Below are 12,154 nucleotides of genomic sequence, written 5' to 3'. Positions count from 1 at the left end.
TGCAAAATTCGTGGAAGATACCAAAATCGGTGGGAAAGCAGGCAGTGATGAGATTAAGAATTTACAAATGGATATTGATAGGCTTGGAAAATGGTCCAGAATCCAGCAGGTGGAGTTTCATGTGGATAAGTGAGAGGTTGTCTATTTTGGCCAGAAAAATAAAAGGACAAATTATTATTTAAATGGGCAGCAGATTTAAAGTGCATCAGTGCAGAGGGATCTGGGTGTCTTTGTGCTTGAATTACAGAAAATGGGTATGCAGGTGCAGCATGTAACAAGAAAGGCAAATGGAATCCTGGCATTTATTGCAAATGACTGGATTATAAAAGTAAAGAATTGTCATTACAATTATGTAAAGCATTGATGAAACCACACCAGAAATATTGTGTCCAGTTAAAAAGAACAAAGTAAATTACAGCACAGGAACAGGCCCTTCAGTCCTCCAGCCCTCAAAGCCTACGTTGATCCAGATTCTCTATCTAAACCTATCACCTATTTTCTAAGGATCTGTATCCCTCTGCTGCCTGCCCAATCATGTATCTGTCTAGATACATCTTAAATTATGCTATCGTGCCCACCTCTACTAGCAATACGTTCCAGGCACCCACTGCCCTCTGCTTAAAGAACTTTCCACGCATATCTCCCTTAAACTTTTCCCCTCTTCGTGGCCATTTTAGTTAGAAAGAATCACCCATTTAAGTTACTAGAGTGCATTAAAGACATAGGAGATTTGTAATCCTTACAGCTTTGATACATGGGAAAGAATACGGGATCTTAAATGTTTGCTGTCCCCGGCCCACCCCCTTAAATTTTTGTCAGATGCACTTTCTAGACTGGTTAACTTGCATCTCAACATATCATCATAGGAGGGGATTTCAACTGTCTCACAGACCCTACAGATTGCCAGCTTGCCCAAAGGCCTGCCAATGTCTTCTTTGCAATCCAAACAATGAAGGGATTTGTGTGCTGAATTGGGATTGGTAGAAGTTTGCAAACAGCTTCCCCCCACTGGCAGGGACTTCACGTTCTTTTCGAACCCACATAAAATGCCATACCAGGATTGATCTTTTTCTGACCCCCGCAGCACATCTGGGCTCGTTGGCATCGTGCACAACTGGCAATATCACTATTTCCGATCATGCCCAGTGTATTTATGACCATGCCCCAGTCTATTTAATGGTTAAGAGTAAGGATACTGTGGTAGGCTCGAGGCATTGGCGACTGGACCCCTTCATCCTTAAAGACAGCAAGTTTATTGAATTCTTTCCTACTGAGTTCAGGGCTTTCTTAGATATTAATTCAGGCTCAGCCAGTAGCCCATCCATTCTTTGGGAAACAGCTAAAGACTATGCTGGGGGTTGGTTATTTCCTATTCAGCCAATAAGCAGCAGATGGGTGAGCAGCAACACTTGCTCAAGACGAGTCTGAAAGTAGCTGAAAAGACATACTTTGACAAGCCCTTGCTGGTTAAACTGCAGAGGATCACAGCGCTTGGGTCTACGTTGAACTCCATGCTCACATGGACAGCCAATAGGGGAGTTTACATTTGCAGGTCAAAGGCTGGTTTGAGCACAGGGATAAGCTGGACAAGTACCTAGCGTACCCTGCCAGGAAAAAGAGTGCAGGTCAGGTGAATTGGCCATGCTAAATTGCCCGTAGTGTTAGGTAAGGGGTAAATGTTAGGGGTATGGGTGGGTTGCGCTTCGGTGGGGTAGTCATGGAGCACATCCCCTTGGAATTTGACGAGTATGGTGCACCATAAAACAGAGAATTTCTTTCGAATGTGGCTTCCTCTTTGGACCATCTGGTACAGATTTGTCCACCATACTAAGAGAAGCTTTTATATAGCCATGGCAATTCTATGCAATGAATTGTTTGGTTTTGTATTTGTTGTAATATTCAAAAAAAAAAATTCCTTTTTTAAAAAAGACATATTTAAAAAACTTTTCCCCTCTCACCTTGATCCCATGACCCCAATTATTTCATAGAATAGAATCCCTACAGTGTGGAAACAGGCCCTTCGGACCAACGAGTCTACAGCAGCCCTCTGAAGAGTATCCCACCCAAATCCATTCCCCACCCTATTACTCTACATTTACCCTAACTACCACATTCCTGAACACTATGGGGAAAATTTAGCACGACCAATTCACCTGACCTGCACATCTTTGGATTGTGGGAGGAAACCCACGCAGACATTGGGAGAATGTGCAAACTCCACACAGACAGACAATCACCTGAGGCTGGAATTGAACCAGGGTCCCCTGGAGCTGTGAAGCAGCAAGTGCTAACGACTGAGTCACCATGCCACCCCCATAATAGAGTCCTCCGCTCTGCAGAGGAGGGGAGAAAAAGCTTCTTGCTATCCACCCTGTCAATAGCTGTCAGTTTTGTAAACCTCAATCAAGTCTCCCCTCAACCTGTCTTTCTAATGAAAGTTATCCTAATCTACTCAACCTCTCTTCATAGCTAGCGCCCTCCATACCAGGCAACATCCTAATTAACCTCCTCTGCACCCTCCCCAAAGCATCCGCATCCATTAGGTAATGTGGTGACCAGCACTGTACAATTGTCACATGACCTGCCAACTCTTGTACTCAATACCCTGTCCAATGAAGGAAAGCACACCACATGCCTTTTGACCACTCTATTGACCTGCATTGCCACCTTCAGGGTACAACGGACCCGAACACCCAGATCTCTCTGTACATCAATTTTCCTCAGGGCTTTTCTAATTACTGTATAGTTTGCTCTTGAATTGGATTCTCCAAAATGTATCATCTCGCATTTGCCAGAATTGAACTCCCATCTGCCATATCTCTGCCCAACTCTCCAATCTATCTATATTCTGCTGCATTCTCTGACAGTCCCTTTCACTATCTGCTACTCCAAAAATCTTAGTGTCATCTGCAAACTTGTTAATCAGACCACCTATACCTTCCTCCACATCACTTGTATATATTACAAACAGTGGTCCCAGCACAGATCCTTGTGGAACACAATTGGTCACAGTTCTCCATTTTGAACTGATTTCCTTACTTGGAGGAGGATGTGGTGGCACTGGGGGCAGCTCAGAGATGGTTCACCAGGTTGATTCCAAGGATGAAAGGGTTGTTGTACAAGGAGCAGTTGAATAGCCTGGACTTCTACTCGCTGGAGTTCAGAAAAATGAGGTGCGGGGGGGCAGGGGGAATCTGATTGAGGTATTTAAAATGCTAAAGAGGATTGATAAGGCAGACAATGAACAGATGTTGCCCCTTGCTGGGCAGTCTCAAACAAGGAGACAGAGGAGGTAGGTTCAAAATTTGAGATGTGGAGAAACTACTACTCTCAGAGGGTTGTGAATTTGTGGAGCTCACTGCCCCAAAGTGCAGTGGAGGCAGAATCCATCAACCGATTCAAGAAGTAGATGAGATTACTTAGTGTGGAAACAGGCCCTTCGGCCCAACAAGTCCACACCACCCCACCGAAGCGCAACCCACCCATACCCCTAACATTTACCCCTTACCTAACACTACGGGCAATTTAGCATGGCCAATTCACCTGACCTGCACATCTTTGGACTGTGGGAGGAAACCGGAGCACCCGGAGGAAACCCACACAGACATGGGGAGAACATGCAAACTCCACACAGTCAGTCGCCCGATGCGGGAATTGAACCCGGGTCTCTGGCGCAGTGAGGCAGCAGTGCTAACCACTGTGCCACCATGCCGCCCATGTCGATAAGTTTCTGATGAAGAGCAGGATAAAGGGCTATGGGGAGCAGGTAGGAAAGTGGAGTCGAGACCAGGTTGAGATCAGTCACGATCATGTGAAATGGCTGAATTACCTTCTCCTACTCCTAATTCATATGTTCCTTAGGACTTATGTCAATTATAATCAACTCAGGAGTGGAGGTGCTGATGTTGTGAGACTTATTTTCTCTTGAGAGGGGAGTGCTGCTGCAAAATAACTGCAGTAATTATGAAGATTCACTTCAAAATCAAAAGAAAGATTTGCTCCTGTCTCTTTGCTCCCTTGTTTTATCAAGGATTAGAGCCTACCAAAATTCTTGAAGGTGAGGGGAAAAAGTGAAATTGCTTCCATGGTGGAGAAGGCCTTAGCATCATTCTCATTGCATCCCAAACATGTGAATAGAATAGCAAAGACTCTCGCCCACATGCCCCAACATCTTTAGTAGACTATTTCACAAGAGGAGTACATAGTTTAGGTATTCTCCACTCCTCCTCTTGCTGTGGTCCCAGGCAAAATGCTGTCTATGCAAAAACCTGAATGTGTTTTGGAAATCCAGGAATGTAAATATGTTGAAAATTTCCTGTCAGCTACCCATAAAGGAACACAGAACTGTTACGATGCAGGAGGCGACTATTCAGCCCACTGTGCCTGGCACTAGGTAAGTAAACTGGTGCAATCTCCTGCCTTTTCTCCACATCCCTGCGCACCATTGTGATTCAGGTAATCATTCAATGTTCTCTTGAATGCCTCAATTAAACCGGTTTCCACCACATTTTCAGGCCATGCATTCCATACCATCCACTAGGACAACACATCCATCCTAGGACAAGCCAAATAAAGACATGCACAAGAATTCGTAAAGCATGGCATTCCAACTGGAACTCTATCAACAAACACACCAAGTTAGACCCCATCTACCACCCACTGAGAAAAAGGAACAGGAAGTGACTTCACCACAGGAAATGACATCATCAACCCAAAGAAACCCAAACATAGAAGTAGAAAGCAGGAATTTTCAGCATTGCTTTGCCCGAGGCCCACTGAAGATGTTACCTAGTAGGATAACAAAACGTCTGGAAATGAACCTTCCAGCTCAGTGAGCAAACCTACATCCAAAACCTCAACCTCACCTACAAATCTTCTCAAAACTCGCTAATTCCATACCATAACTACTCATTGGGTGAAATTTTTTTTCACGCATCACCCTTGCTTAATTACTTTAAATGTATGCCCTCCCATTCACTTTTCTTTTATGAGCAGGACCAGATTTTGTCTATCCACTCTGTTCAGCCTGCTTGTGATTTTGAAAACACAAATTTACCAACATACAGCCTCAGCAACATCTTGCTTGCAAGTCAAGTGTAAAAGAGAAGAAAATCTCAAAGTCCCAATGCATTAAATAGCCAAATGTGGCTTTTACTCACCAGAACGGGTAAATGCCAAGCCTACTGGAGACGAAGACAAAACCAAATATCACAAATAATGAGTCACAAAGTCTTTGATACTTGGCATAATTTGCTAATTTAGCAGCCTGCAAGGGAAAACAGCAAAATAGGTATAAGCAAATAGAGCATGTGGAAAGAGATGTGAAATTAAGGCTCTCTTAGAAAACTTAAAATGAAAAATCAATCCAGTTTCTCCAACTGTTGAAAAACGTCACACTTGGTACACTAGCAATTAACATAAAACCTTAGATTGTAATAGAGCTCTGCATTAATTAACCCTCTGAACTCTATTTCATAAGAGCGTTGAAAAGTAGGATAACATAGGGGAGTAGAAGAGAGAATAGAGAGTGAAGCAATCTGCTTTAAATACCATTACAACCATAGAGTCAGATATGTATAGCATGGAAACAGACCCTTAGTCCAACTCGTGCATGTCAACCAGATGTCCTAACCCAATCTAGTCCCACCTACCAGCACCTGGCCCGTATCCCTCCAAACCTTTCCTATTCATATCTCCATCCAGATGCCTTTTACATGTTGACTGACACACACACACACACACACACGCACGCACGCACGCAAGAGTTGCCCCTTAGGTCTCTTTTATATCATTCCCCTCTCACCATAAACCTATGCCCTCTAGTTCTGGACTCCCTGACCCCAGGGAAAAGACCTTGTCTATTTATCCTATCCATGCCCCTCATGATTTTATAAACTTCTACAAGGTCACCCCTCAGCCTCTGATGCTCTAGGGAAAACAGCCCAGCCTATTCAGCCTCTCCCTGTATTTAAAATCCTCCAACCCAGGCAACATCAATGTAAATCTTTCCTGAACCTTTTCAAGTTTCACAATATCCTTCCGACAGGAGGGAGGCCAGAATTGCACGCAATATTCCAAAAGTGACCTAACCAATGTCCTATACAGCCACATGACCACTACACCCAATGCTCTGTCCAATAACGAAAAGCATACCCAATGCCTTCTTCACTATCCTATCTGCCTGCGACTCCACCTTTCAAGGAGCTATGAACCTGCACTCCAAAGTCTCTTTATTCAGCAACACTCCCTAGGACCTTACCATTAAGTGTATAAGTCCTGCCCTGATTTGCTTCTCCAAAAAGCAGCACCTCGCATTTATCTAAATTAAACTCCATATGCCACTTCTCAGCCCATTGGCCCACCTGATAAAGATCCCGTTGTACTCTGCAGTAACCTCCTTCGCTGTCCACTACATCTCCAATTTTGGTGTCATCTGCAAACTTACGAACTATACCTCCTATGTTCACATCTAAATCATTTATATAAAATGACGAAAAGTACCACTGGTCACAGGCCTCCAGTCTGAAAAGCAACCCCCCACTACCACCCTCTACCTTTAAGCTAGTTCTGTTTCTAAATGGCTAGTTCTCCCTGTATTTCATGAAATCTAACCTTGCTAACCAGTCTCCCATGGGGAACCTGGTTGAACACCTTACTGAAGTCCATATAGATAATGTCCACTGTTTGGGAGAAGATTTGTAGCTCGGGTGCTCGTTGTCGTGGTTCTGTTCGCCGAGCTGGGAATTTGTGTTGCAAACGTTTCGTCCCCTGGCTAGGTATCATCATCAGCGCTTGGGAGCCTCCTGCGAAGCGCTTCGAGGACAAACAGGAAGACAGCTAACAATCCGCATACATGAACATCAACTAGCTACGAAACAACACGACCAGCTATCCTTAGTAGCCACACACGCAGACAACAAGCAACATGAATTCGACTGGGACAACACTACTATCATAGGGCAAGCCAGACAGAGAACAGCCAGGGAATTCCTAGAGGCATAGCATTCATCCACAAACTCCATCAACAAACACATCAACCTGGACCCAATATACCAACCACTACAGCGGACAGCTGAAACTGACAACCAGAAACGGCAGGGACAGACCACTATAAACACCGGAGGAAACATCAAAGAAGCGCTTCGCAGGAGGCTCCCAAGCACTGATGATGTTGCCTAGCCAGGGGACGAAACGTTTGCAACACAAATTCCCAGCTCGGCGAACAGAACCACAATAATGTCCACTGCTCTGCCCTCAACCCTCTTCATTACTTAAAAAAAAACTGATCAGTTCATGAGGCATGGTTTCCCACACACAAAGCCATGTTGACTATCCCTGATCAGTCCTTGCCTTTCCAAATACATGTACATCCTGACCCTCAGGATTCCCTCCAACTTCCCCAGCACCAATGTCAGGCTCACTGGTCTATAGTTCCCTGGCTTTTCCTTACCACCCTTCTTAAACAGCGGCACTACGTTAGCCAACCTCCAGTCTTCCAGCTATCGATGATACAAATATCTCGGCAAGGGGCCCAGCAATCACAGAATGCTAGGGTATACCTAATCAGGTCCTGGGGATTTATCCACTTATCGTTCAGGAGAGAGGCAGACAGAGAGAGGACGTAAGACAGAGCAAGCAAGAGTGACGAAAACATTTTATAATATGAAAAGGCACTATGTAAATGCAAGTACTTATCATTAATACTGAAAGTTGTAGTTTCTTTACTTTGGATTCTAACTAGGCACAACCTCTGGCTGAGTTTTCATCTCTGCGTAAAGAGCTGTGCCAGAGCAAGATTACCCTAAAGCAATCTGATTTCTGTTGGTAACTCAGCCAATAATGACAATCTTGGGAAGAATTCCAGTGCTTGCTGATGCGTGTGTTGTTTAACCTCCTGAGCTAATTTTTCTTTCACCATAGTATTGTTGAAGTTTGAAGTGCTGGAGAAAGAAGCATCCAGTGCATAACATCAGGTCTTAAATCAACAATAAAAAAGTTCCCTCGGCTCTGCCTCAAGGTACAGTATCTTAACTTCAATGTCCAAATATTTTCTATGTGAAATTTACACTCTCCAGAGCAGCAAGTGCAGTGGATATTGTCAAATTGCATGCAGTTATGGGCAGTTAGGTGGGTTGGTGAAAGCGGAATGGAACTAGCATACTCCTATTTAGGACTCACAATGGGAACACAAATAAAAGGAGGATTTCAAACTTACAACTTCAACTGGAGGGCACACAGCCAGAAGGACTTTAAGATTAGAGGGACCCTTATTCTGCAGCTGACCTGGTTGAGAGAATACTTGATGTTGGGCACCAGACGCTTGGTAATTGGCAGTCTCATTCCCCAGCAACATGTGACGCACAGAAGGGGTCATCAGAAACAGCAGTGCACTCTATTTCAAACAGGCTCTGCCAATCGGTATTTTGCTAAACTACACAGTGAATTGTAAGTCTCAGACACATCACGAAAGGCACAGAGCAAACGCCCTACTTGCTGAGCTGACCTCCCACCCGGATTCTCAGGATGCTTGAACAGTGATGATTCACTGGGGTTGAAATCTTAGGGAACAAGGGTCATACATTCTTTAAACAGTTTTAAGAGTTGAATCAATTTTGGCACTTACAGTAAGTAAGCCTCAGCAAACACTAGGTGGGTGGAAACTTTAAATCAAATCCTGCTGTGTAAGATAATAAAAGTCCAAACTCCCTGCAAATCAGACGGTCCTGTTATGAACAGTCAACACACAACCGTAATGTGCTATTAATATTAGAAAAGGAGACAGTGGAGGGGCTTTAAAGTAGATAAAGCTGGAGTTACAATTCTTGTGCAATTTCATGGCCATAAACTGCATGAGTAAAGGTCAAGCAATTTATAACCATTATCTGAATCATGAAATGAGATCCCAGCCTTAGAACCACATCTTCAGAGGCTTTTCCTTGATAACTGATACATAAGAACCTCGATTATCCGTGGAACACTGGCGGGGAATATTTCATTCCATTAATCGAATGCTGGATAATCGAATGCCAGATAACATAGTTTAGGTAAGCATCGGGACCTTGCCAGATAATCTGATATTTAGGATAATCGAATGCCGGATAATTGAGGGTCCTCTGTATATAGTTTTATGTCTGGTGTCTCTGTATCTACCTGTCTGTCTGGCTCTGTGAGACAGGTTTTTTTTTTGGTATAATACAGACACTAATCACAACAAATTTGTTTTGCTTCCACACTCTTGGTTAAAACTGCTCACAGACTACTGTGGTAAAAACTTAAGAACCAAGTGTTGTTGGTCCAAGAAGGTATTAAAGCCAGAATAATTGAGAATGGTGTTTACCCAGGACTAAATCACCAAATCAAAGTGCCTCACAATGCAACAGAATAGTCTCACCTCTAAAAAGAAATCAGATGCGTCATGAAGGCACATGACAAGTGTTCCAACTCGCACCATGTTGTTGGAATAAGAGAAGGTGATTAATCCAACTGTCGCAAGGTGATGGAGAAACATAATAAGAAAGTCCTGCAAAACAAAAAAGGGGAGCATCAAATTATTAAGCAACTCAGAATTTTGCGCACAAACTGCTGCACTTGAACAGCTGTACAGTCTACAGTAACTGCTGGACACTGCTGCAACTGGACACTCTGGTATAGTGTACTGATGCACAAAGTCATGGAGAAGGTGGGAGGGGAAGACATGCTCAAGTTTCTCCACGTTAATGGTTTTTAGATTTCAGCCAGATCACAGTTAGCAGATAAACATAACCCAGTGTACAGAGTTAAGAGTCATCCAGGGCTCGTACTGCACTGGTGACCAGTTACGGACTGAAGTCTGCAACCAGCTGACTAAGTGGTCCTATTTGGCAGAGTTGCAACACACAGTAAACAAGGGACTATGACCAGATTCAGACAGTAATGGTTGTTCTCACAATTTGTTCCAGGACAAACCATGTGGATTACATAGGGTTCCAGAGCAACTTGATTCACTTCAACAGTGGTGAGTGTGCAAGCAAACAGACAATGAGGAAGATGTGTTACATTTACAGTGTCTAAGATCAGAATTGCTGCTACACATTCCTATCATCTCTACTTTAAAATCGCATCACTTTCAACTTAAAACTCCAGATCAATTCATTTCACTTAATGGCCATTTCTGTGTCAATGGAGTCTAACAGCCAGTTAACATGGAATCAAAACAATGAGCTTCCACTATCTCCACAGATGACTTGCTGTAAAGTCTGTGTGAATTCCGCACTATTTGAACAAGTAATCAAACTAATCAAAGTGCAGTTCTCCTTGATTACCCTTAGCTTAGTCTGGATTACCCAGACTGGAATTGAATCTACAATAAGATTTGTCTTCATGTTCAGCTTTCAGGGGCTTTTTTAAAAATGCACATGACAAAACCCATTTAATTACATTTAAATTTGGTATTAAATAAATACATACATAAAATTTTAAAATTCAAACGAATGACAATGTCAGTGTACAGTTAACATTACAAGGCTCTAAGAGTGAATAGTTTGGCGAAGAGCAGTTACAACATTGGAACACGTAACAGTAAAGGACAATACAGGCCCTTCGGCCCTCGATGTTGTGCTAACCTTTTATCCTACTCAAAGATCAGACTAACCGACATACCCTTCATTTTACTATCTACCATGTGCCTATCCAAGTGTTGCTTAAATATCCCTGATGTTCCTGTCTCCACTATAACTGCTGGCAGTGCATTCCACGCACCCACCACTGTCTGGTGTAAAGAACCAACCTCTGACATCACCCTTATACCTTCCTCCAATCACCTTTAAAATTGTGCCTCCTCATGATAGCCACATTTGCCTGGGAAAAACCTCTGCCTATGCCTCTCATTTTGAACATCTCTATCAAGTCACCTCTCGCCCTCCTTCGCTCCAATGAGAAAAGCCCTAGCTACCTCAACCTTACTACATGCCCTCCAGTCCAGGTAGCATCCTGCTAAATCTCCTATGCACCATCTCCAAAACTTCTACATCCCATCCTCTCCAATAATTTGCCCACCACAGCTGTTAAACGGATTGGTCTGTAATTCCCAGGATTAAGAGTGTGGTGCTGGAAAAGGCTGCAGGTCAGGCAGCATCCAAGGAACAGGACAATTGACATTTCGGGCATAAGCCCTTCATCATTCATTCCAGGTGAAGGGCTTATGTCCAAAACGTCGACTCTCCTGCTCCTCGGATGCAGCCTGACCTGGTGTGCTTTCCCAGCACCACACAACTGGGATCTCCTGCATGTGCAGTCCTCACTAGCTCCCAGGGTTATCCCTATTCCCTTTCTTGAACAAGGGAATAACATTCGCCACCCTCCAATAGTCTGACAGTGAGGGTGCAAAGGTCATCGCCAAAGGGGGGTGGGGGGGCTCCTACTCTGCTAGTTCTGCCTTCTAGCTTCCACTCGAATTCCCTATATTCTTTTGGCATGTCCTCTTCCCTTTCCCTACCTATGTCGTTACTACCAACATGTACCACGACTTCTGGCTGCTCTCCCTCTTAAGAATCCTGTAGACTCGATCAGAGACATCTCTGACCTTAGCAGCCAGGAGGCAACATACCATACTAATTAAAACTGCTTGCACTGTCTGACAAAAAACTGTCAAGTTTACTCTCGGAACTAATGTCATCTAGTCGCAGAAAAAAAAACCATGATGTGGAGAACTGGAGGGCTGAGAAACAGCAAAATAATTCTCTTGGCATATAAATGAAACGATTACATAAGAAAAAAACTAAAGGCTACTTTCTCAGGTGTGTATTTTTGTCATCTTAGGTCCAGTTTACAGAGTGTCTGATTTTGTACTGTGGTTAATGTAAGAGGTGTGCACCCAAAATTCCTCAGTCTATTTTAGCAGAGGTGCTAATCCATTTAAAATTGAAGTTGAACAGTTCATCCACTTTACCAACACCTTCCACCCCGACCTCAAATTTACCTGGACCGTCTCAGACTCCTTCCTCCCCTTCCTAGACCTCTCCATTTCTATCTCAGGCGACCGACTCAACACTGACATTTACTATAAACTGACCGACTCCCACAGCTACCTAGATTACACCTCCTCCCACCCTGCCCCCTGTAAAAATGCCATCCCATATTCCCAATTCCTTCGCCTCCGCCACATCTGCTCCCAGGA

General features: G+C 43.7%; 1 protein-coding gene across 2 annotated transcripts in view; it reads right to left on the bottom strand.

The window, feature by feature from the left end:
* The window catches only part of LOC122543363 (ceramide synthase 6-like), a 103,618-nt gene that overhangs the window by 21,771 nt on the left and 69,693 nt on the right, over nucleotides 1-12,154 (bottom strand). For both annotated transcript variants that reach the window (XM_043681999.1, XM_043682000.1), the window contains exons 7-8: nucleotides 9,392-9,520; nucleotides 5,160-5,266 (exon numbers count right to left, since the gene is read on the bottom strand). In XM_043681999.1, the coding sequence (XP_043537934.1) occupies nucleotides 5,160-5,266; nucleotides 9,392-9,520 (236 nt within the window). The remainder of the gene's footprint in view (nucleotides 1-5,159; nucleotides 5,267-9,391; nucleotides 9,521-12,154) is intronic.

Source organism: Chiloscyllium plagiosum, chromosome 43 (genome assembly GCF_004010195.1).
Source record: "Chiloscyllium plagiosum isolate BGI_BamShark_2017 chromosome 43, ASM401019v2, whole genome shotgun sequence".
NCBI lineage: Eukaryota > Metazoa > Chordata > Chondrichthyes > Orectolobiformes > Hemiscylliidae > Chiloscyllium > Chiloscyllium plagiosum.
This window is presented reverse-complemented; position numbering and strand designations above follow the sequence as displayed.